Genomic DNA, 26,447 nt, shown 5'->3' with positions numbered 1-26,447 from the left:
TAACATTTTAAACTATTTATTAATGTTAAAGCTAAAAAACGATTCAATTAGATGGCGCTGTAACCGGTCTCACTTCTCGGATGGATGTGATTTATAACTAGTGGAGCCCCTTACATTTAGGAAAATTAAATGTCCTTTTTCCTATGTGTCATTTAATTTAATGATAGTTGACACTAATTGATGCTGAACTAATCATAAAAACCTGATAATTGTCTGTCATGTTCTGAAGTTGCCGTCTCATTAGTTCGATGTAATGATGGGGAAAAGATTGTACGTACAGTTTGGTCCATAAAAGTTAAGACGCTGACAGATTTATTCTTCAAAACACACAGAAGTTCAAGTTATATATAATGCACACGGCTTCGGGTTTAATTTGAGGGTATGCACATCCTAATTGGGCCATTTTTATGCTCAGTCTCCCTGTTTTCAAGGGCTCAAAATTGACTCAGAAGCTGCTTCACGGACAGATGTGGGTTATTCCTTCATTATTTCTTCACCAATTAAGCAGGTAAACAGCCTGGAGATATTTCCAAGAGCGGCGTTTGAATTTAAAAAGCTGTGAGCCGTGAGCCCATGTGTTCAAAGGAAACAAACACTGGTGAGCTCAGCAAGTTAAAAAGACTTCTTAGAAAGCAGTGGTGGATGACCACAGGATCCTTTTCTTTATGGTAATCCTCCTCCATACACTCTCTCTGCAGACAAATAAAGTTGGTGCAGAGAGCTGTGAGGACAGCAGAGAGGTTCATCGACACCTCACTTCCTTCCATCCAGGACATTGCAAAAAAAAATTGAAAAGAGAAGAAAAACATCCAGCTTCTGTAACGGCTTCATCCCCAAATCTATTGGTCTAAAAAAATAAACCCTCCACAACATCCAGCGAAATGAATAACACCCTCCAAGAGGTAGGCTTATCCTTCATAGTCTGCCATAAAGACTCTTACACTATGCTGCCACTACTATTTCACTCATTCACTTATTTATTCTACTTAAATGTTATCTTACCTAGTTGTCTTGATTTTGTTTAGCCAAACTCAATGTATACACTGATCAGTCATAACATTATGACCACCTTCCTAATATTGTGTAGGTCTCCAAAATAGACTCATCAGAGAATAGACATGGGCCTTCTGAGGGTGTCCTGTGGTGTCTGAAAACACAATTTTGTCAACACCTTGTGTGGTTCTTCATGTTTTCTTTCAGTTGTTCCTAAAGCGTTTTTGTGTGTGTGCCTGTGTCAGGCTGCATCCTGCTATGGGATGGCTGTTGTCATCAAGGAGTGTCATTGCTATGGGGTGGGGGTGCCTGGTCTGGTCTAGGTGGGTGCTACATGTCTAAGTAACATCCACATGAATGAATGCCAGGTCCAAAAGTTTCCCAGCAGAACAATGAATTGTCCCAAGATGGTCAATGTTATTTACTTCTCCTGTCAGTGGTCGTAATGTTGTGGCTGGTCGGTGTACATGAGGAGGTCCTAATAGTTCATGAGACGTCTAAACAACCATCAACCATTACAAAACAACACTGCAGAAACTAGAGATCTGTGAATTTAAAATGGTCATATTTCCTGCACAATTACTCCAACTGGGTTGTGAATACTATCAAATTTAAGTTGAGAATCTGAATTTTATATTATGTATTATATATTCATTATCCAACTGTAACTTCAGCATATTAGTTGCTAGAACTGTGTCATATTCTAAACATATATGGACAGGACTCGATTGTATTGGGACAGGAACTTACCTGAGAATCATGCATGTGTCTTTGAGGACATGCCACGGCTGCATTTTCACAATCGGTGTATAGATGTGTGATACAAGCTCTATAATAGAAACTTAAAAGCGGCACAAATGTCATATTTATTGCACAGAAATGACGCCTGATTATCTGACAGCGTCTCTGCTATTAACACATAATGAACGTGGGAAACTATTTTTCATTTTAGGACCAATGTCCCTCAGTTCTTCATTTATTAATACAAATAAACCTTGTGTTCTAATTTGAGTCATTCACACGTGAACAAAACTGCACAACATCCACAAAAAAGACTTGTGATAATTAGATTTCAAATTATGCTTCTTCTCAGTGGCAGGAGAGACAAAATCTGTCATAGCGAGTCAAAATGATTCATCCTCGTAAGCCGCCTTGGAAGCGGAGAGGAACACGGCACGGCAGCTTATCCACCGTTTCTGTAGCTCGAGGCGATCTGATCCGCGAGTACATCTTCTCAAATGCTTCGCTTGTGTGAAAGTGCTGCTCGAGTTACATTTTATTCAGGTCACAGAGAGATGATAGCTCCTCTAGAAAGCCAGGAACGATCGGGTTACTGCTGGATTCTAAACGGTTCATTAGAAGTTAATTGAGAAAGTTACTCAAGGGTGAAAATGAAAAATGTCAGCTGCTTTTACTCTGAGGTCGGGTTGTTAATAAAAGGAAATAGTATTAATTTGGATTAGGAGTTAAGACGTGTATCTAATATCTTTGTCAAAATGTATAGTAAACCCACTTTTTGGGTGGGGGGAGTCCTAGATGGTATTCTCTAAGGTCATGTGTGCCCCTTGTGACTATGGCCTGATCATCAAACGCCATAAACGCCCTAACATTCTCTGTAATCTTTTTCTCCTTGACGCTGACTCGAGGAAACTTTTCTTTTAAACACAGCGTTAAGTGTTTTTTGTTCTTTCGGTGCAGCCTTTACCTCCTGATCTTCTTCTACCACCTGAACAAACATCCTGAATTTACTAACTGCTGTCTGACTCACTTCGTCTTCCTGTTAAAGTTCTTCCACGGAGCAGATATGTTTAGTCACATTCTTCTTCTTCTTCTTCTTCTTCTTCTTTCCTTCTTTCCTTCTTTCCTTCTTTCCTTCCTTCTTTCCTTCCTTTCTTCTTCTTCTTCTTTCCTTCCTTTCTCCTTCTTTCCTTCCTTCTTTCCTTCCTTTCTTCTTCTTCTTCTTCTTTCCTTCCTTTCTTCTTCTTCTTCCTTTCCTTCCTTTCTTCTTCTTCTTCTTCCTCTCCTTCCTTTCTTCTTCTTCTTCCTCTCCTTCCTTCCTTCTTTTTCTTCCTCCGTCTTCTTTCTTTTTTAATTCTTGTGCTTCTTTATTTCTTGTTCTTTCTTCTTTCTTCCTTCTTTGTGCTTTTTTCTTAACTTCTCTTCTTCTTCAACCTCCTTCCTCCTCCTCCTTTTCTTCCTCCTCCTCCGCTTAACTGAAGTCCAATCATTTTAAAAAATGCCTGGAGCATTAGCACCGATACTGATGTTCCAATACCGACCGTGATGTCCCAAGTATTTAGGATTGTGATGGTTGGGAAACAAATCAGGTTATTCTGATTATTATTCGGATTATTCGGTGTTAGATCACGGCTCAACTGAAGGATGCGGTGCAACAAGCCAGAGCATGGAACTCTAAAATACTGTAAAACGAAACAAGTTGTGTCCAAAGAAGCATCAGACGATCAACACATCAAGATCTGTTCACTAAAAGAAAGAAAAACAGCTTTTTTACATCTACTGAGTTTACTAAATGAGTGACAACAGACTCCAATTTGCAAACGCAGAGTCAAAAGAAGGCTGCTTCGTAGAGTCTCAGAGGATGAGAAGTGTCTCTAAACAACTTCTCTGAAGGGAAACAAGGTCATAAACTTCAGGTGGAGTAATACATATCAGCATTAGACATGCTACACCTCCTGGTTTGCATCTTTGTGACGAAGAATTCATAGACAAACTCGTCTCCATCAGCTGGGAACCTCCATCTGTGTCTTTGTGTTTGTGTCTGTCAGCAGAGGAGGAGGGTTTCATAGAGAAGGTATCATCACTCAGGCCTCCTCTTACTGGTTTCCCTGGACTGAAGCCTGGGAACCAGACCAACGCCGACTTTTCTCATCAAACTAATGGACACGGGTTCTCTGAAACTGAAATCAGAGCTCTGCTGCTTCCCAGCGTGGCGTCCAGTATTTTTAGACAAAAGCTCACAGAGGAAAAAAAACAAAGTTTGAGCTGAACCGTCTCCTCTGTGCGCATTTTTATATTCTTCACCGATGAGAGAAAAATCGTTAAAAGAACCCGAGGGCAACGTTTGCTCCAAGCAGCCTGAGTCTAGTGTGACTCATAGGACGTCTCTGTTATTTACTTTCACACATTTTGTTATAACAATAGACATTTTAGTTTCAAATAAAAAACACTGCAGCTGTTAATAAAAGTATGTTTTCAACTTTTCACGCACTTTTGTTTTCACACCTTTTAATCACACAATGCATTCGAACAAACATTTTTAGCTGTGCCCACTGTTTTTTTTGTTTTTTTTTTTAAATTACTCCCAGTCATGATATATTTTTCTTCTGAAAGTTATTTGTACTAATAGAGATATTCATGCTAACAATGAAGCTAAGGTGATGGGAAGTAAACCAGCTACAGCATATTTGCTTAGTGATGTTAGCATTTAGCTCAGGGTGCCGCTCTTCATGGTGGTATAACTGTCAAATATCGGCACGCAAACACTAAAACTAAGATAAAAGACATTAAACCAACTTGTCAGCATTGGCACTGTGAGCATGTTTGCTTAATGACGTTAGCATTTAGCCCAAGGTACCACTATTCTTGAGCATATAGGTTTACCGAGCTCCTAGCATACAGTATCTTTCAAATATGCTCATGCTAACACTAAAACTAAGATGAAAATAAACCAGACTGTTAGCATTGACATTGTGAGCATATTGGCTTTATCTCATGGCAGCACTGTTCCTGAGTATGTAGCTTTACAGAGTTGCTATGACATTAAACTAGCTTGTTAGCATTGGCGCTTTGAGCATGCCTGGATGCTGTTATTACCATTTAGCTCAGGGCACCACTGCTCCTGAGTATAGCCTACTGTAGCTTTGCAGAGCTGCTAGCATGCCACCTCTTAAGCTGTGTCCCAAATCCATACAGACTAAATCTATGCAGGATTTTAACATGTGATGTGTCTCACAGTGGACAAATGCCAACATAATACATAAAACATTCAGTGCACAAGCTAAAAAAAACCCCACTGAGTTTTGAGTGTGCTGTGAATGGACGTTTAACTTTGAGCAGTCTAAGGGCGAAGCAGTACACCAAGACAATTAGTAGAGGTTGTATATATTTAGTACACATGAGGCCTGTGGCATTGGAACTGGACAATGTCCAAGTGTTTGTTGCAGGTAAATCTGTCTATAATTAGATCCACTGTGCAAAGCTGAGACGGTCACCGGAGATTGGGTCGACATTGCTTTCCTCAGCTTCCCTGAGACTGGACGCTCCTTATCACATCCAGAAAGGTGACAGAAATATCAGCCACAGTCTCTCAGTCATCCAGAGGTCATTTCAGATGCAAACAACCTTGACTTTCAATTCACTTCACGGGGTACTCTGCGTTGAGAATTTAATCCGTTCTGTGGCACTCTGAGTTTTAGGATTACTTTTTTTTTCATGCTCTATTTGAAAAGCTTTAAAAGAGAAAGAGGGAGATTTGCCGATGACCCCAATAGGGTTATTGATTTGGCGAGAGAACCTGCTTCTCACCTGCTGAAAATAACTGAGAAACTGCATTCAGTGCAGTAACAGCTAATCAAAAGTAGTGAGGTGTGTCGGCAGTGGTTTATATGTTGTGCTTCTTTTTCCGCCAGCGAGTGTTTGTACCTCTGATTCATTTTTGTTTGTGTCTCTGTAATTACAGCTGGTGTATATCAAATATTTTTGTGTAGGAAAAAACTGAGATTGGTTTCTTTCATTTGCAAACAAGACTGACATCTCAGAAAATTTCTATTTACTCAAGGTATCATGTCATCTGGCAGGGAGGCAGCCTGCAGCTGAACTCAATTACAGGCTCCCATACAAGGCAGAGGAAACAGAAAGGCAGCATCCGAAATAACACGATGGAGAGGACAGGCGGGAAGTTTGCCAGGTTTCTATTGCTTTCCAACAGTTTCTGTGAAAATACACAGAAGTCATAATCACAAATCCAATCAGTTCTCCAAATATGTGTCAAAAGAGGTTAAACTGCAATTTGTTGCATGGCCAGAGCTTCTGTTTGTGTCCTTGGTATTTTTAAAATGGCCCATACAAAATATTTAGGCCTTCTTCTTTCAGTCAAAAAGATTTGATAAATGCTGGAAAAACTTAATATTTTTGATAGTGATTTCCTTTTATTCAACCTTAAGCAAGAAAAACTGAAGTGAAAAGCTTTTTTTTCTTTAATTGACAGGATTGCATCTTATCGGCACATTGACACTATTTGAGCTATAATAAAGTAATAAAAAAAATCCACAATGGGACAAAAAGCTGTGGTCATTGCGTTGTATGATAGTGCAAGCTATTTCTTCTTGTAGCTGAGTTGCCTCAATTTTGTAACCTCTTTAGTTGGAGTAAAAACTTTTCCACAAAGAGCAGACATTATCAGCACGGGAGGAGATGGCATAAGCTTTTTTTTTTTATTATTAAACTGCATGAAAACCTTGAGTCCAGTTTACAGCCATGCCGGTAATTATCCTGTGTATCAGAATCAAACCTAAGGTTGTCTCCTTTTACTGTATGGCTGTTCCCATTAGCAACCAAGCTACGCTAATGCTTCGGCTGACTGATTCTTACCAAGTTTGTTACCTTGAATAGCTTTATTTTTCATTTTTGGTACTGTTGTGGGATAAACTATTAAGTGGTTACCTTAAATGATGCACAATGGTGGACAAAATGTTGAAAAATATATCTTAAAGCTAATGCGACTCATCGAAAGGTTGACTTGTCAGCTACAGCAGTTCGCCATTAGCCTTTAATTAAGTAGCCTTTAAATGCAACTCGTGTGCTCATGGTTACCACATGGAAAGTTGTGCTTGATGTTCAAGCGGTAACATCAGATGTAAGTGCTGCTAGGCAACTGTTAGTATCTAAATGCCACAGAGGCTAACAGTTTAACAAGCGAACGACCAGGTAGCTTAATATAGGAATGATTAAAGAATGTGGCTGCTGGGAATGTCAATATTTTCCTCCATAAAAACAACTCTCTACAACTTCTAAATTGGCTGTAGGTGTGCATGTGAATGTGAATAGTTGTCTGTCTCTCTGTGTTAGCTCTGCGGTAGATTGGCGACCTGTCCAGGGTGTACCCTGCCTCTCGCCCAATGACAGCTGGGATATGCTCCAGCCCCCCGACGAACCTTCACAGGACAAGCGGTTACAGAAGATGAATGAATGAATGAACTCTCTACAACTTAATTGCAATATATTAACTTACCATTCACCTGCAACATTCCTGAAAACGTCAGCAAACATGAACTCTGACCTTGGACGTGGTAATTTCACTTTCTGGTGTGACCACTCATTTAAACCTTTGGTGCATTTGCGAAAATGATGAACTCAACTCCTGCTTGACTCCTGCAAAGCCCGTGTTCCTGCAGAAATTAAGGAGGAGGCTGTTATCCTTAATGCAAAATAACTTTTGTAGTCCAGTTATAAATTGCAGCAAGATACCTCCCAGAACTGCAGTAAAGACAATGGTAAAGAGTACTGTAAAACTGCAGCTCTCCCTCCTCCTCCTATTATGGGAATATTTCACTCATACATGGAAAATAAAAATATGATCGTTAAACTCAGTGTTGTCCTCCGATCACTGCTCAGTGGTTATCCTTGTCAAATCATCACCGCTTTGTAGATTATATATCACTTATATCGGCCCATTGCTGCATCAGCTCCTGTTTCTTCAGAATACATACAGACTCCACCAGCAGTGTGAGTTAACCTCGAGTCCTCCTGTGACCCTGAACAGAATAAGCTGACATCAGTTTGCTGGGATTTTCTCAGATGCAATTGGAAAAACAACGAAACCCTAATTTAGTTCACTCTAAAACAATTCAAGATTTATTTTCGAAAAGTTTCCCGACTGCAAACCTGAATACAAATCTTAAAAGCAAATGTTTACTCCAACACTTTTGGAGTCGGCTGAAGTTAGTGAGAAAACGTATCTGCAGGTCTGAGTTTATCTCCACGCCAGAGCAGATAACATAAATAATCTTAGACAGGATTTCTTTAACAAAAAAACAACAACAACAACAGAGCCTACAAACACAGCCGCCAAACTGTTTTCTTTTACTATGTTGGTATGACCAAAAGGAAAAAAATGACCCTAGAATGATGTGTAGTCTTCATTATATGATTATGGGCTCTTTAATTATACTATAACTATGGTATGCTGGCTTAATACAACCTTATGTAAAGAGAGTGGCACAAATTATTCCACATTTTGTCACATTCATCATTGTTGTTTTCTTGTTGACTGACTGCATGTATTGTTTTCAATTCCCAAAGCACCAAACAGCTAATTATCATCTGCCTCATGCAGGGAGGAGGAGGAGGGGGAGGAGGAGGAGAAGGAGGAGGAACAAAACTTGGCAGCAGTGTGGTTGCATCCCAGCACACTTGAATGATCAGAGTCAGAGAGGTGACACAATAGAAAACTTAAATCATTCTACATTTTGTTGACACTCCTTTCAGAGAGCTCTTAGATACCAGCGTGGTAACGACTGCATCAGAAAATTCAAAATCTTTGCCAAATAGAGGGAGCTCCAGAGTCTCAACAATAAAGCAAGTCTTTTTATAAATCTCATTGCAGCTTTTTTCTGCAATTTGATCCTCTTTCCCCTCCCCCCCTTTTTTTCTTTACAGTAATACTTGTGGAATACTAATCTCATAAAAAGTGCCACGTTTGAAACGGTAATCTCATTCCAGTACGGCTTATTGTAAGAAAAACATATGGAGCTCGTTCCTACAACTTGTTCCCAGAAATAAAAAAATTGATTTGAGTTAATCCTGGTCCAACATGATTTCTTTCTCACATTAAACCGTGTCTTGTACTTGTACTTGTACATTTTATGGATCTTGTTCTCATAAGATTTAAAATAACTTTTGAGCTATGAATCATGTCTTTTCCTGTGTAGATTGTGTTTTTGCTTGATCAATATTTTCTAGTCCACTGATCTTCTTCTATGCGGTATAGTGGTGTAATGTTTAGCACTGACGCCTCAAATTAGGAAGGTTCTGGGTTTGTCTCTGTGTGTGTGTGTGTTACCCCTGTGATAGACTGGTGACTTGTCCAGGGTGTACCCCGTCTCTCGCCCAATGACAGATGGCATAAGAATAGAGAAAATAGTTAATAATAATTATTTGATTATCAGCAAATTGACAAGTTTAGCAATTCAGCTTTAATTGGGGTTAAAAGGTTATTGTGTTTCACATTTTACAGATGGCCTTAAACATGAAGTGCTAAACACATAAAACTGAACTGTCTCGCAGCTATTGATCCTCAAACTCTCAATATGTAGAAATCGCAAACTTTAGCTTGACCGAATCAAACGTTTTGATAACAGTGGTAAAAATGGTGGGCGGCACAGTGGCGTGGTGTTTGGCCCTGATGCCTCACAGCAAAAAGGTTCTGAGTTCGAATCCATGGGTCTTTCTGCGTGGAGTTTGCATGTTCTCACTGTGTCTCTCCGGGTACTCCGGCTTCTTCCCACCGTCCAAAGACATGCTCTAGGTTAATTGGTGATTCTAAATAGGCCGTGGTTGTGAATGGTTGCCTGATGACAGCTGGGATATGAGTAAAAATGGTCGGATTACAAAATACAGTTTGATTGTTCGAATGCTAATATTTAATTAATACTGAATCATCTATATCATATCACCATGTACATTCTATGACAGTCATAATTTTGGGAGGATGTAGTTTGTGGTGCTGTGACACTAGACTGAGTTAAACACTAAAGTGTTTCTGTCATTTAGCTCAGCCCACTGACTAAAATAGGGTTGTGAAAAAAACACAATACAATTCAATAGTTCTACAAACCACAGCCTCCAAAAAAAAAAAAATACATAAACAGTTGTTTATTCGTATCTCAGTTGCTTTATACAAATGCTAAATATCAAAACTTTCATGAAGATTTAGTGCAGGACTGTTATATTAGAAGCCATTTATTATCACATCTAATGAACTGGCAGTTGAGGGTATACTGTACACGAGCAGATTCGGAATATATCAGAATATTTAATATTAAAAATACATATAATTCTAACACTTAAATAATAAATGTCGTGCGGTGTTTTTGTCTTTAAAAAACTAATGTGGTGAACCACAGCTGTCTGCATACAGCACCCTGTCTTGCTTCTATTTCCTGTCTCCTCGCGCTGATGTTGTGAAAAGCTGGAGTCAGGAAATCGGCGTCGGTCACGTGACGCAGGGGTGGGGCGGAGCTCTGCGTCTCGGCTGACCAATCGCAGCGCGGCGTCGTCGGTTTCAGGTCCCAGCAGCTCCAGTGTGGGAGAAAAAAAAAAAACCCGAGAGGAGACGAATAACGGTACACTCCAGCCTTTATGGAGCCGATTCAGGCATTTTACCGCACCGCACCCGCGTCTCCTCATGTGATGAACACGTGAATCGAGGCGGACGGAGGCGGTGAGCGCGTTTTAGGGGCTGAAGAGAGCGAGCGGTCCTCCATTGTCTGCGTAGAAATAAGAATGGCCTGGATGTGGAAGGTAAGAGGGGCTTTCTGTCTCATATACATTGATGACAGGAAGAAAAACACGCACACACACACACGAGGAAAAACCATTTAAGGGAGACGTGGCCGGCTCTCCTCTCGTGTGTACTGTAGCAGATGTGGGGGAGAAATGTGAGCCTGGCCCGGTGATGCTCCGTGGAGGTAATTAACCCTCCAGTTTGCTGCTGCTGCTGCTGCTGCTGTTGTTGTTGTTTTTAGGACTCTTAATTTGGATTGTGCACATGAGAGGAAACCAGACCCCAGTGTTTGCATTTAGCTTTCAGTTTATGTTCATCGTTTATTACATATTCTTGATTAAAAAGAAGCAGGCAGGAGCAGGCCAGCCAGCTGTGCACACAACATCCTTCATGGCATGTCCAGGTGCTCACATGATGTGAGCTGAGGGGAAAGTTAACACATCTTGTCTCTCCAGGTCATAATAAAAGTCAGATTTAAGTCAATATGTTGCACTAAAACAATTAGAGACTAATAATCTTGTCAGAAAATGGTGATAAATGTCAGTCACAGTCTCCCAGAGTCAGTTTATTAGCTTTCTTTTGTCTGACTATCTGTCTAAAACCCTAAAATATTTGGCTATAATTTAAAATGTTTGCTAATATTTTGCAAAGAGAAACAGCACAGTATTACTCATCAATAAATGGATGCGATCCTTACTGGAATTGATTAATCGTTTTGACTATAAAAGATCATAAAATAGTAAATAGTTTATTTTCTGTCAACTTGTCTTACAAAAACGTAAAAATATTCGATTTATCACTGTTAAAATAGTTGGCGATTTATTTTCTGTGGACTGACTTGTAAAGCTTTACTATCAAGTTATCGGGTAATCTAACTTTTTTTTGTCTTTAACTTGTCAGACACGAGTGGAAATATCTTGGGTTTTTTTCTAACCAAAACTCCAAAAGTCGAATATATTCAGTTTAGAAAGATATAAAGGAAAGAAAAGCAGCAAATTGTCAGAAGCTGTTAGCAAGTCTGACCAGTTTGCTTCAAAATCACATAAAACTCAGTTTACAATGACACGGAGCAGAGAAACTTACCACTAATACATCAAAGATGTATTATTTCCTATTATTTATCTCTCACAAGTTTGACTAAAACATGTAAAACTTGTGAACACTCCTGCAGGGATTGTATATCACAGTTTGATGTACATCTCATTTGCATTTCTCTCCTGTTTTTACCGTTCTTCACTTTACAAATAATTACTGATCATATTGATTACGGGTCCATGTGCTATTTGGTATTTCAACTTTGGTTTTAGACTTCACGTGATTTTGAATTTAAGAAGCAAAAATGCCAAACAAGTAAATTTATCTTTTTTTCTTTAATGTATGAAAAAAGAAAACAGAAAGAGAACTAAATTAGAAAACAGACGTTATTTGATTCATATAAAACTACAAGTTTTTGTTGGTGAAGAAGAAGAAGAAGTTGTTTAAAGCGGTCAATGATTTTGTGGCTCTCATGGTCAAATCGGATCTCGGACATGACTTTAGAACAGTATTCAGATGTAATTTTAGACTTTGTGACACAAGTTATGCCATCCGAATTTATCTTTGAACATTTGTCTTCTGAATCTGGAGAAGCACCAGGTTTATTTAGTGCTGAATATGATGAGAGTGGTCTAAATTCCAGATGTAGGCTGCTTCCATTTTCACTGAAAGAAAATATCGCTTTTGTTTTTGTTTATTACTTGTTGCACTTATATTTTATAAATCACGCTACCAGAAAGAAAATTAAGTTTTTCTTTTTTTTTTGCTTGTTTTAGACCACAGAATAAAAGAAAAGCTTCCGGTTTAATTTTAAGTTTTAATAAAGATCATATTGCAGTCATTTTTCCAGTTTTCGTTTCAGCTGTTAGAAGCAAACTTGAAATACCAAAAAATGCACAGACCTTGAAGATACCCACTGATCATTTACTTATTCTTCTAATATACCTGATATATTTGATTGTGAATCAAGGAAAACGTTCTTGTCTGCCTCATTTGCTTGATAAAACTTCAGTCGAAAGATTAGTCTCGTCAGCGATTCGATGTTTTCTCTGGTTGACTGGTGCAAACTGTGTAAAAGTTAAAAAGTTATATTCTCAATCGTCTCTTCCTGAGATGCATGAATTAGTTTGGCAGCAAACTGGTTAACCAGCTTAGCAATGAATCTATAATTGGGGTGAAAAAAAAACAAGAACAAACAAGTTCAAACCTGATCTGTCTGCCAGATATTGATCCTCAAACTTTACAAATATGTAATAGAAAAACGGAAAAAACTAGCTCTGAATCAAAAATTTGATAAAAATAGTAATGTTAGCATGGCATATCACAGTTGGGGTTGTAATTGTGGTTCAACTATTGTAAATGTACCTAAAGGGGTCATATAACACTTTTTCAGTTTTACAGTTTCTGTTTGTTTTTGTCACATTCGTGTTTCATTAAGTTTTTATTCATCTAAAGCCCCTTTCAAAGCCGTCATTCATCCAGCACCCACGGCCTCCCCCTTCCTCCCCCTTCGCCATCGTCTGGAAACAAATCTTTCAACAACAAGTCACTCCAGTAACGCCCCAAACAGCTCCGGCTGTTTTTGTTACCAAGAGACAGCAGTTAATTTCACACCAGATTTGACGCTGTATAATATTAATATGTTTCAAAAACAGGGGGAGAAAAAAAAAAAGAAAGTATAATTACACGGCAAAAATTGCAGAGTGACAGAGGGAAATGTAAACTGGAAGTGGACAGGGATAAATGAGCTGTAACTTTAAATTAAATGACACCAGTGTTCTTGTTTCTTGTCAGTAGAAAAAAAAAATCGATGAAGTTAGAGGCCGTTAGGTACATAAATCCCCAGCTTATTATTTATCGGTCTACTGGCTGAAGGTGCTGCTGACAAATCCGTTAACCTTCAGTGTCATGCTTTCCGCTAGTTATACCTCATATGGTCAACTTGTTGCTTGAGTTTGCTCCCACATGTTTTATGTTGGTAACATGTGCAGTAGATGTTCATGGTTCCTCTGCTTTTCTGCTCAGATTGTCTTTTGTGATTTTTTGCTGTTAATGGATTTAGAGAATTTTCTTCTTGTTATTTCATAATCACTTTCCGCACAGAGTTTCCTCTTTGACAGATTGAAAGTAAATGCAAATTGTGTGTTTCCATCTCTTGCGTTCATGGAGATACACTATATTACCAAAAGTATTCGCTCACCCATTCAAATGATCAGAATCAGGTGTTCTAATCACTTGGCCTGGCCCCAGGTGTATAAATTCAAGCACTCAGGCATGCAGACTGTGAAACAAGACATTTGTGAAAGAATGGGCCGCTCTCAGGAGCTCAGTGAATTCCAGCGTGGAACTGTCATAGGATGCCACTTGTGCAACAAATCCAGTCGTGAAATTTCCTCGCTCCTAAATATTCCACAGTCAACTGTCAGCTCTATTATAACAAAATGGAAGCGTTTGGGAAAAACAGCAACTCAGCCACGAAGTGGTAGGCCACGTAAAGTGACGGAGAGGGGTCAGCGGATGCTGAAGGGCATAGTGCAAAGAGGTCGCCGACTTTCTGCACAGTCAATTGCTACAGAGCTACAAACTTCATGTGACCTTCAGATTAGCCCAAGTACAGTACGCAGAGAGCTTCATGGAATGGGTTTCCATGGCCGAGCAGCTGCAGCCAAGCCACACATCACCAAGTGCAATGCAAGGCGTCGGATGCAATGGTGTAAAGCACGCCGCCACTGGCCTCTAGAGCAGTGGAGACGCGTTCTCTGGAGTGATGAATCACGCTTTTCCATCTGGCAATCTGATGGACGAGTCTGGGTTTGGAGGTTGCCAGGAGAACGGTACATTTCAGATTGCATTGTGCCAACTGTGAAATTTGGTGGAGGAGGAATTATGGTATGGGGTTGTTTTTCAGGAGCTGGGCTTGGCCCCTTAGTTCCAGTGAAAGGAACATTGAATGCTTCAGGATACCAAAACATTTTGGACAATTCCATGCTCCCAACCTTGTGGGAACAGTTTGGAGCGGGCCCCTTCCTCTTCCAACATGACTGTGCACCAGTGCACAAAGCAAGGTCCATAAAGACGTGGATGACAGAGTCTGGTGTGGATGAACTTGACTGGCCTGCACAGAGTCCTGACCTGAACCCGATAGAACACCTTTGGGATGAATTAGAGCGGAGACTGAGAGCCAGGCCTTCTCGACCAACATCAGTGTGTGACCTCACCAATGCGCTTTTGGAAGAATGGTCAAAAATTCCTATAAACACTCTCCTCAACCTTGTGGACAGTCTTCCCAGAAGAGTTGAAGCTGTAATAGCTGCAAAAGGTGGACCGACATCATATTGAATTCTATGAGTTAGGAATGGGATGGCACTTCAGTTCATAGAATGAGTAAAGGCAGGTGAGCGAATACTTTTGGTAATATAGTGTAAGTAGTTGCTTCTCCAGTCAGGTCCCATCAAGAAGAGCACATGGTGTCCTTAAAAGAATTAGTGTTTGTTTCATCTGTTAATTTTATGTATGCTACAGTCTCATTGTTCTGTTGATCCGGTCTTGTCATCTGCCACAATCTTCCACTTTACTCTGGTAAAATTTATTGCACCAACTTCCCCTCCCGTCCACAAATATTTTGTGGCGGAGAGTTAGTGTGAGTCTCTCCATTTGAGAACTGATTATGCTGAGTCTGAGTCTGGCTACAACAGGCTAACATATTTCATAAATGTCACGATTAATTGTTGTCCGCCTGAGCAGAACATAAACACTCATATTTTGTTCCAGATTTCAAGCACTGATGGATTATGCCGCTTTTTTTCCAAGTTTATTTAAAAAAAAAAATAAAAAAGAACAATTGCACAATACTATACTGGTGCAATCACAAGGCCAATATTAACCCTTTTATAGGGAGAGGATCCATATAGTGTCCCTGTGCCTCTCAGTGACGTTGAGAAGCATGTGGTTTTCATCCAGCCAATCGGAGAAGATCAAGACAACATCCTGAGGTCAAATATGGTCTCCAAGATCCACCTCTTTGTTTAGCACTTAAGTGCAAGGAACCATATATGGTAACTTCATTGACCTTGATTTTGTACATGAAAATAAAAAAATTTGAAAACTCACAAAAGTAAAAAAAAAAAAAAAAGTCCTTTTACACCCTACAATAACACTCTAGGGTTGAAATTTAATATTTCCAGGTATTTCAATGAGTGCCCTATAAAGGGTTAACATATTGACTGACCTAATGTCCTGCACTTATTCATCTGTGCACACCGGTTGCTTTACATGTGTGAGGCTGTGGATAGTTGTTTGCTCGGCAAACAACAACAAAATGATATATCAAGTAAGCACATCCAGTAAGTTTATACGTGTTGTAACAGAGTCTGTACTAAGTCCTTTCTCGTTGTTGACATTGAGTGCGTTTATCAAAACTGGAGATTTTCCAAGTCGAGCATCGACCTGTGCAACGGAGGTGAAGAGTGCAAAATTACCATCACCCATTGTGCCACATTAATTGGAAATACACCACATTGAAATAAACATGAATTATCCTTTAACACTGGGCTCAGTGAAGACCATGGTAAAATGAGAATCAGATTCTATAAACTGTATCTTTTGAAAGCACAAAGCCTCCTGATCCAAACCGTGTGAACCATCTCAAGATGTCAATACCAACCCAAACAAAAATTCTCTACTTTCTAATATGAGTGCACTCACCTTGTCTTTCTGTATAAGGACATGCTTGTTAAATCATGACACAGTTTCTAGGAGTTTAACAAACAAAAGCCTCTAAGCTTTTAGTTGCAGAATTTTAAGAGGGCTATTAAAAACATTTGCACGTTGTTCTTCCAGAGACCCCGTTTGACCCTTTTTAACAGGCTGCACTTGTCTGTAAGTTGTGAACACTTCAGACATTTTATTTTCAGAGCTTTTTCTGCATAAGCACAGTTTATGAAACTTGTTTTGGTATATTCTGATTAAATCTGTGTGAATACTCATACATGGCATCCACGAGAACATACATACCAACCTGCCCCCGTATGGTTTATAACTGAGTTTATTTTTATTTATTTTGCTCCTAAGAGAAGCCTGCAGCGAGATCTGACATGCAGCCCCCCCCCCCACACCCCTTTTGTTAGCTTGTGTTTTAATTGGAGTGAGTTCATCCGTGAAGAGCTGTGCTTGAGCTGGGAAAGGCTGCCGCTGTTGTCCTCCTTCCTAACAGCTCCTAACAGGAACAGCTCCGCATCACGTCTCATCAGAAGACGGCAATGCTGCTGTTCCTCCTAACTGCGTATGGCAGAACAAGGCCAGAGCAGCAAGTTCTAGTGTCGGGGTCATGTGGGTATGCACCTGCAGAAAAAAAAACCCCTAAAACAAAACACTAACACACACACAGAGGAAGCAGATTTCAAATGAACTAAGGCATGCACACACAAACAGACAGTGAATTGTGTGTGTGGAGAGGTGTTGTAACAGCTTTGGGGAATGCAGGGAGCGTCCCAGTTCTTTAGAGTTTCGGGGATGAATGGCACTTCTGGGCGCCCCCCCGTCCCATGTGGCTGATAAAAAGTGCCCCGTCACAGTTTTAGAGAAAGAACAGGGCACCGGCAGGATGTTGAATGAGGCTGATACTCGGTTTTTATTCAAACTGTTATCAAATCCACGCTCAGATTTCCCTTTGTGCCATTCTCTCCTTTTATCTGTTGAGCTTCTTGAGTGTGAAGTTTGCTCAATTAGTTGGGGATATTCATAGTTTTGTCGGTTGTCTGGCTGCACAGGATTCTGGAAAAAACATTATGATCCCACAGTAGAGTAGATCAGATCCTAACAGCTAACTACATATCCATCCTTCACACAGTGACCTGAAGTTGTGATACTTTCTGTGCAACTTTAGCAGAAGCTTATAAATAAACTAAATGTAATTTAAATATGCAGCATGAACCCTAAACCATATTTGCAAATTTAATGTGAAACAGCAAACTTCATCTTTTAAAGGTCCAGTGTGTAGGGTTTTCTGCCATCTAGTGGTGAGATTGCAGATTGCAACAGCCGAATACCCCTTCCTCAATCCTTCATCACTAAGTGTGCGGAAGAAACCTGCGATGTCTGACACTTAAATAAAAACATCAAAAGTCATTGCTACTGTCAGTGTGGCGTTTGTCCAATCTGGGCTCCTGTAGAAATATGGCGTCGCAAGATGGCGGACTATGTAGAAGAGGACCCACCCCCCGTGTAAATATGAAGGACTCATTCTAAGCTAAGGAAAACAGAAATATTCATACCTACAAGTGATTTTACACTAATTAATGTAGTTGAAGTGGCGACTTTGTTTAGCAAAGGCTAAGCGTTATTAACTGGTACTAGCAATAGCCGATGCTTGTTGTGTATGTCAGACTAACGCAGAGCAACATTATCATACATTTAGAGTTGTGTTTGTGGCCACCTGACAAATGTAACTCCAATGTACAATTATTTTTAGCTCCAAGGGTAGCGGCCAGAGTTGGCCAGAGGCTTAAAGCTTGATCTGGACTTTGAGCTGAAACTCTTGATCTGCAGATTCAGCTGATAATTATCTGCATCACAATGTGTGACCCCTTAAATCTTGATAAAGTGACATATTTATAGCTCTATTATAACTGCTCATTTAGTCCGTTTATTTATTCTTTGAACATTTTATTAATATTGCGTGACATACACAATAATAACCTCAAATAATAACACCGCTATACCATCATAGTTTATATAACTTTGCACGTAAATTGAGGACAATCCCATTTCACGTTCAAGTTTAGCAGAATCCTCTTCCGTGTCCCAAAAGAAAGTATTTTTGTCTGATCTCTGGACCCTTTTAAAGCCAACAGAGTGCCATTAAAGCGTGTGGCTGCTTTATTATGGTAATGTAACCTACATCTGTTGTGCAAACACACACACAGTGCTGCAGAAGCTGGAAGTTAGCTTTTTCAGGGTGGTAACCAAGGGCGATAACCTCTCTCCAGATCTGGCGTTAATCCACAGTGTAGCAGGCGTAGTAGTAACTGGGCCAGCGGTTGACCCTTTGCTCAAACAAGGGATCTTATCAGCATCTGGGGAGGCTTTACTTGATCTAACTTTGTGTCGTTGGTCGTGTTCAGGTAATCTCTAATCCTGAAGCGTTTAATCATGTGCTGCTCTGCCAGTTCGGGTTTGCTTGAACTCTGCCGACACGAGCCAGCGTTGGTCTTTTTCTTTTTTTAGCCTCCTTATTGGACAAAACACAAAGAAAAGACACGTAGAGTTTAATGACAGAGGTGATATGACAGCCTACAAATTAAGTTCCTCTCTGTAATTACAGTCATGGTCAAAAGCATTAAATTACATGTCATGCACAAAAGACCTGTGGGCCATAACCCCTATTAATACTGTACATGCTTTCACGAAGGAGCTATAATGTCAAGGTTGAAGTTTTATACTTTAATTATCCGAAAAGAAGCAGACAGAGTGAGAATTCATACAGGAGAGAATTAGGCCTTTGTTCTTCTGGGCATCCAAGGAAGATCTGAATTACTATAATAGAGCATTTGGTGGCATTTTCTTTATAAAGTGATGTTGCAGTTATTGATTGAAGTGAAATTTTGACTTTCATAAAGGCAACAGAAGCTAAGTTATGTTTCCTAGCTTCCTGGCATGTGTTGTGATTTGTTGGCTTGATGCCCATGTCCAAGCCCTCCTTGCAGGGGCCCCATTGGCTTATATGTAAATATGCATGCACATGATTGGTTGTTTCCATTTAAAATTATATATATATTTTTTTTACTTCATACAGTATTTAAAATGTCCTTTGCGGTATGTTTCTTTATGACCCTGTTGAAGGCCTAGTTCTGGGCGAAAAACTGAGAAATAAGTTGTTTTTTCCTCATTCAACCACATAATTTGTCTAGCTGTCAGTGACTGTCACTGTCACAGACATTTTGTCCTCTGACTATAATCCAATCAGCATCAAGCTGTGCTGCAGGCCCGCCCTGTGGATCAGACTTGTCCCAGTGTATCCCACGGATATTTGATCAGTTTGAGATTTAGTGAATTTGGAGGCCAGGTCAACACCTTGTGCTGTTCTTCATGTTTTTTTTTTAGTTGTTCCTAAAGCGTTTTTGTGTGTGTGCCTGTGTCAGGCTGCATCCGGCTGGGGATGGCTGCTGCCATCAAGGAGTGTCATTGCTATGCGGTGGGGGGGGGTTCCTGTTCTGGTCTAGGTGGGTCCTACATGTCTAAGTAACATCCACATGAATGAATGCCGGGTCCAAAAGTTTACCAGTATAACACTGAATTGTGACAAGATGGTCAATATTATTCACTTATCGGCGGTCATAATGTTATGCTTGATTGGTGTAAATTGACAATGCCTGCTTTTAATTTACCGATTGAACGGATCATCTTGGCCATCATTGAAACCGTGTCCAACAGGTTACAATCATTGCCCAGGAGTAGCCACTACAAATGAATATATGTCAATGAATTTACAAACCCTTTACTTTGAGACATACATTGCACTAACAGATGTTATATTTTGATAGACTGAGCTATAATGACCAGATCCAGAAGCCTGTTTCCATAAATGTGAGGTGTTTTGTTCCAAATGGTTTGTGACATGCTTTTGGTTTTCTATGACTTGTCCCTGATCACTCTAAACTCTAACACCAAACCTCTCCACACATAACTTTCTTCAGTTCCTACTGCATCCCATTTTTCAAAGCTCTGGCAACAGCTTGGTACCGAGGCGACATGACGTCTTTACCTCACTGCACAGGTTCGCATATTTACGAGGGAAAAGTGAACTCTCAGAGGTGGGTCCTTAAGGCTTTGAGTTTAACTGGAGCTCAAACGCAGCATTCAAGGACAAACACCTTTGCTAATCAGGTAGCTGGCTTAATCTAGAGGAAACTGAAGAAAAATACATCTGCCACAGGAACTCCATATGGAGTGGATGATCTGATTTTGAGTTTTTAATATTTTCATTTTTTTTTATTTCTGGCACTGTGAGTTCATGTGTTCTTTGGTGATGGCGATCATGGCGAGACACAAGTGGCTCTTGTTCCTTTTTTGTGATGCTCGGTTAATGTTTAGAGTCTACGTTGTTCCTCCTTCAGTTAGATCAGACATTTTAATCAGTGTTTCACATTTAACATATCACTCCAAGCTTCTGCTAAATGAACGTACTGCACCCCGCAGACGCCAGACAATTAAAAACCCCTCTTTAAAAACAGTCATGACCTTCATTAGGTAGACGTATTGTTAGAGATTAAGCTTTTGTCTCTAAACGAATCATTGTTCTGAGCGAAAGGCCTCTGTAAAAAAAAATATATATATATATCAGCAGAGTTGTTTTTCATGTTAACTCAAGGTGCTGCTTAGTGTTAGATGTCCTTGGATGTCCGAACAGAGCCAACTTCACATGCTGCAAATGAAAAACTAACGAATAGACAGCATGCACACTGGAACATTATGCAGATTCTGCCAGCTGGGAATCCAGCTATGGATATTGCAATTATAACTCTGGCTATAAATCAACCTCTTTATAGTTGATATCTTTGTAATTCAGCTCCATTTATGGTTTCACTTAAAACAAAGATCTGAAAACTACGGAAAAAAAGACATGAAACATTCAGTTTGACACAGACTACGTCCTGGTAAACTCAGGCACAGGAAAACTAGTGAAATTTGCATATTTGGATTTAAAAATAGATTAAAAAAAAAAAGAAGTCATAGAACTAGCATGAAACATGTATTAAGATGAAACTGATCTAACCTTAAAACTCATAGAAAGGCTTGGATTCAAGCTGTGAGGCTTCGTGTGAAAGATAAATTACTACCCTAATATCTGATTAAATCTGAGGCTTGATGGGATTATTTGTCTTTGATGAAAAAAATAAGATCTAATCACTCTAAAATATAATATTAGGACTTATTACAGATTTTACTTTGGACTCCAAAAGACCCACATGATACAAACGCTATAGATACTGAAGGTTTTACTAGAGATAGATGGTGTGTGGTGTTTTTTTTATTTGCGTAACTTCTAGTATATAGTTTTTGGTTAGAAAATATATATATTAAATTTCAGATTTCATTAATCATATCAAGCTGCTTCCAAGTGATCTCATGATTCTTGTAAGTATCCAAACAACTGAGAACATTCAGAAGATCAGAGTCTTTGACTTCTAACCTCCAAAAATCATCCAAATCCTTCATGGACGCTTGCTCATTCATCCATCTTCTGTAACCGCTTGTTCCTGTGAAGGGTCGCGGGGTCTGCTGGAGCCTATCCCAGCTGACATCAGGCAAGAGGTGGGGTACACCCTGGACACACCTACGGTCAATTTAGAATCACCAATGAACCTAACAAGCATGTCTTTGGACGTAGGGAGGAAGGCGGAGTACCCGGAGAGAACCCACGCAGACACAGGAAGAACATGCAAACTCCACACAGAAAGGCCCAGTCAGCCCATGGATTCAAACCCAGAACCTTGTTGCTGTGAGGCATCAGTGCTAACCACCACACCACTGTGACGTCTCAGATCGTCTTATTTCATGAGACCAAGATTTAATAATCAACTGATTGTCAATACATCAACAGAAAGTCTGAGCTCTGTCTATCTTTTCATCCATCAGCAGTATCTTTGTCAGATTTCATAAACCAAGCCAAGCCGCTCCTGACTGATTCCTAACAGCTTGAGTTTCTGTTTACTCTTCAGCCTTCTCCTCAGCTGCTTGTATTACTCTCAGTGTTTTCCTCTGTGTCTTTGGGAAGATAACTGTCAGATTATCAGCCGGCCTCAGTGTTTGTTGCTATATCAGCTTCACCTGTCTGATCCGTCTGCAGCACAAACACGTTCAGCAGCTCTCGGACAGAGTCTTAAAGGGTCACGCACTATCCCGGGATTAAGACCGGCCTTTTAACACTTCACTCTCCGCTCGGACTTGAACTGCCGCTTGTAGATAGAGACCGAGCGAGCGAGTGAGCGAACGCCCCTCGCTGCATTCTGTGAGTCAGAGATAGAGCTGCCAAGACGCCAGATCGCCGGTGGTCAGATGGCATCATCCGGCACTGATGGTTCCCGGGAAGAACTATGGACTTGCGGGTTAGAGCGTGATCCAGGAGGCCGCTCGCCAACTTGACAGCAGCGTGGAGATGACAAACACCGGATGGGCACACTGTGTATGTATGAAGGCTGATTTGTCTGTGAGTTTATGACGTAGTCCGAACCACCTGCTACCGCTGAGATATGTGTGTTTTTGATTAATTCTGCGGCAGTGTGCGAAATGAAGGAAGATAGAAAACTGAATCACGTTAATGCAGTGGGTATTATTTTCTTAAGATTTGCCCAAGGTGACGTTACCAAATGTCTTTATTTGTCCTTTTAAATCATATTTAATCACACAGAAGTTCAATTAATAAAAATATTAAACAATGAAAAGAAGCAAATCTCATACCTAAAGCACCAACAGTAATTTCGAACCATTGTGGGAAAAATGACTAATTGTGATCTTTTCTGAAATTAGATTAATTTAAAGTCAAGCTTCTGTGTGATAAGATTTAAAATGTGTCGGAGCATTAACGCATGAGAAAACTTGAACGTTTTAACTGCTTTTCTAAACAACTTACAACACAGGTGCGCATCATGTAATCAAGTTAGGCAGCATTCCTACTAAGCTGTTTATGTGTTGAATGAAAAGCCACATTCCATTTACACCAGTCAGGCAAAACATTATGACCACCTGCCTAATATTGTGTGGGTCTCCCTTGTGCCTCCAAAACAGTTGTGACTCATCAGAGAATGGACATGGACCTTCTAAGGGTGTCCTGTGGTGTCTGGTAACAGGATGTTGTTAGTGGGGGCTTTTGGGTCCTATGGGTTGAGGGGAGGGGCCTCTGTGGATCATCGCACAGATACTTGATCAGTTTCTAGTGAATTTGGAGGCCAGGTCAACACCTTGTGCTGTTCTTCATGTCTTTTTTCAGTTGTTCCTGGGCTGGAAAATGTCCATCAATATTAGAGCTGAAAAGATTAATCAAAAAGTGGATGAAAATAATTGAATACTGATACACAGTGAGGTGTTTGTCAGGGTTTATAGTGTAAACTCGGTTAACATGATAAACAGCACCTTGTGTATTTATAGTTTTCTCTGCTTCCTTGCTGCTCCTTTGTTCCCCTGGTGCACCTTCAGCACTTTTGGCCATTTTTCCAACTTTCAGGAGCATTTACGCCTTCAGCGGTTTCTGTTCGTTTACAGACGTTGAAGTAGTTACAGAGACAACCCCGAGCCAGTTGGACTCATTTGAGCGTGTTGTGCTATTGCTGGATTACATTTGGCAAGTCCCCCCTCCGCACTTTGTACGCTTGGCAAGGCCTTAGAGCTCGTTATACTCATGGCAAGGCCTGACTGGCCATTGGCACAGGGGGGGTGGGTGATCCAAAGCCCCACAAGAGGCAGATCAGCAGAGGCCTTGTTTGATAAGGAGTTATGCTCTCCGTAGACTTGGATGTGGCTTAGAAATGCTGCCCCGATGACAAAAACGGAATCAGAGGAGCAGGAGGAGGTGCCAGATTGAGTGGGAGTGATTGTGTTTTTTTAGTGGAGGAACGGTTCAAGTGAAATGTCCTTAAGCAAAACGCTGAATGCAAAGCAGCTCCAGTGGTGCTTGTTTGTTCTCGACCCAGCTGCATGTGGGAAGGTGCAAGCACAATCCTTATTTAGATTATGAATTTAGTGTGGTAGTTTCTGGCAGGAACCTTCAAAATAACCTCGATCTCTGTAATCCTACATGTATTTTCTCCGCTGCTCTTCAAGACAGCGAGGTGGCGAGCTCAGACTTGGCCGTTATCCTGAGAAACAGCTGATTTTGCGCGGCTCGCCCCTCAGCTCTCCGTGCTCCGCCCTTGAACCGAGCCTCTGAGCGAGCAGAAAATCCCTGTAATTGCATTAGTGTAGTCCAACTGCGAGCAGCGCGCCACGCCCGCTCCCTCCAGACCGGCTTTTTAGCTTAATTTATTGTCCTGACATGTTAGGATTTATTTTCATCCTGCTGCAGAATTGTGGGCGACATACAGCAGCATCAGATATCCTTGACGGATATCCTGGCTTTCACTCTCCCATTCAAGTGTCGGGCTCTTCTATAAAGGCAGTGATGTGCTCAGTGGCGGACAGGTCTGGTCATCGAATAGGCTCTTTCCTGAGGGCTCTTGACCAAGCCATGCTAATAAAAGGTTGCAGCGCCACTGTTACTGTTCCCGCTGGAAGGCCGGCAGTGATCTGAGCACCAGTGCAAGGAAGCTGATTGCCTCCGTGAACCGAAGAGGCTGACAGACACAAATAAACCCTGGCGGTTAAGTGAGGGCTTTAAATAAAGTCCACTCAATTTTTTAGTGAAATATAATCCACTGTGTGCTTTTAGTCTCGCCTGTGCCCTAGAACTTTCTAGTCATTATAAAAAAAAAAATAAAAAAAAAGGAGGTGGGCATCGTTTCAAAATGCCACCGTGCACTCTGGGTAATGCCGCATCTGCTCAGCGAGGCTCACTGCTCTCGCTTTGTTTTTAACGCTGGGCTTTGTGTTGGCTTTGCGCGTCCGTATTTGTTCTTTGGCTTCTTGCTGATCTCCCTGACGACTGCTGATGTTTGCCGCCGCTTTTGTCGCCGACTCCCGACACCGCTGCGCTTCCCCAGCCTCAGCCCACACACGCTGAATGCCAACACTCTCCCGTCCTTCATATTCGCCAGCAACAATGCAGCAGCACTGCAGAGGCTTCGACAGAATCGACTCTGCAAATTGTATTGTTGTTTTTTTTTTTTTTTTTTTGCAGGTGTTCGGTGGCCTCCGATGCACCTGGCTGGTTTGTTTATCGTGTGCGGCAGCTGCTCCGGTGAAGTTTCACAATGCCCTGGTTTTAAGCTCATGGAGCACCTTCACAATCTAAGAGGATTAATGAAAAAAACAAAGAGCTGCGCTGGCTAATCGTTTGAATGCATTCATTGTTAAAATGCTCTGAGAAATTTCTGCTGCTCTGATTTTTCTCAGGCCATAAATGCTCCAACTGGGACATGACTTAAACATATGTCCTAAAAGCAACACGTGCTTCATCCGATCCAACACATGCTGTTTGTTCTGCGGCTCAGCGAGATGAGAGCGGATTCCTCCACATCCGTCTTTTCTCTCGGCTGCTGCTCATTCCCTTGTAACCTCATCTTGACAGACATGTTGAACAGGGAGTACTTAGTGAAGATTCATTTCATTGCATTCATTTTCTTTATGAAAGAAAAATGGTGTAGAAGATGAAATTATCTGTAACATTTTTGCATAAGAATCATTTTAGGATTGCATTTTTGAAGCTCAGTATGGGGTCGTTGGCCGGCGCCATCTTGGCCATCTTCCCGTTCGTTAAAAAGTTGCCCAAAAGTTGGAAGCTGAATGGAGACGAGGCAGATAACTAGCAAACTTTGATTGGCCAACTGTGGGGATTGACTTAATTTTGGGACCAGCTTCAATTGGCCGTTTGAGGAGCTCAAAGCTGTTGTGGAACTCTGCTTGACTAAAATTAACTGATCAGCCACAACATTAAGACCAGTAACAGGAGAAGTAAATAACATCGACCATCTTGTGACAATTCAATGTTCTGCTGGGAAACTTTTGGACCTGGCATTCATTCATGTGGATGTTGCTTAGACATGTAGCACCCACCTAGACCAGACCAGGCACCCCCACCCCATAGCAATGACACTCCTTGATGGCAGCAGCAACACAGTTTTAGGAAGGTGGTCATAATGTGATCGGTGTAAGAAGGTCCCAGGTTCGAATCCATGGGCCTTTCTGTGTGGAGTTTACATGTTCTCCCTGTGTCTGTGTGGATTCTCTCTGGGTATCCCGGCTTCCT

General features: G+C 40.8%; 1 protein-coding gene across 1 annotated transcript in view; it reads left to right on the top strand.

Moving 5' to 3' along the window:
* Positions 1-9,739: 9,739 nt before the first annotated feature.
* st6galnac3 (ST6 (alpha-N-acetyl-neuraminyl-2,3-beta-galactosyl-1,3)-N-acetylgalactosaminide alpha-2,6-sialyltransferase 3) overlaps positions 9,740-26,447 on the top strand; it is a gene marked incomplete at its 3' end in the record, with an annotated part of 84,458 nt that continues 67,750 nt past the window's right edge. The window contains exon 1 of the mRNA XM_084547327.1: positions 9,740-10,533. Within this exon, the coding sequence (XP_084403453.1) occupies positions 10,516-10,533 (18 nt within the window). The 5' untranslated portion in view covers positions 9,740-10,515. The remainder of the gene's footprint in view (positions 10,534-26,447) is intronic.

This window comes from Chelon labrosus (assembly GCF_963514085.1).
Source record: "Chelon labrosus genome assembly, chromosome: 6".
Lineage (NCBI taxonomy): Eukaryota > Metazoa > Chordata > Actinopteri > Mugiliformes > Mugilidae > Chelon > Chelon labrosus.
The sequence above is the reverse complement of the archived record's forward strand: the minus strand, read 5'-3'. Positions and strand labels throughout refer to the sequence as shown.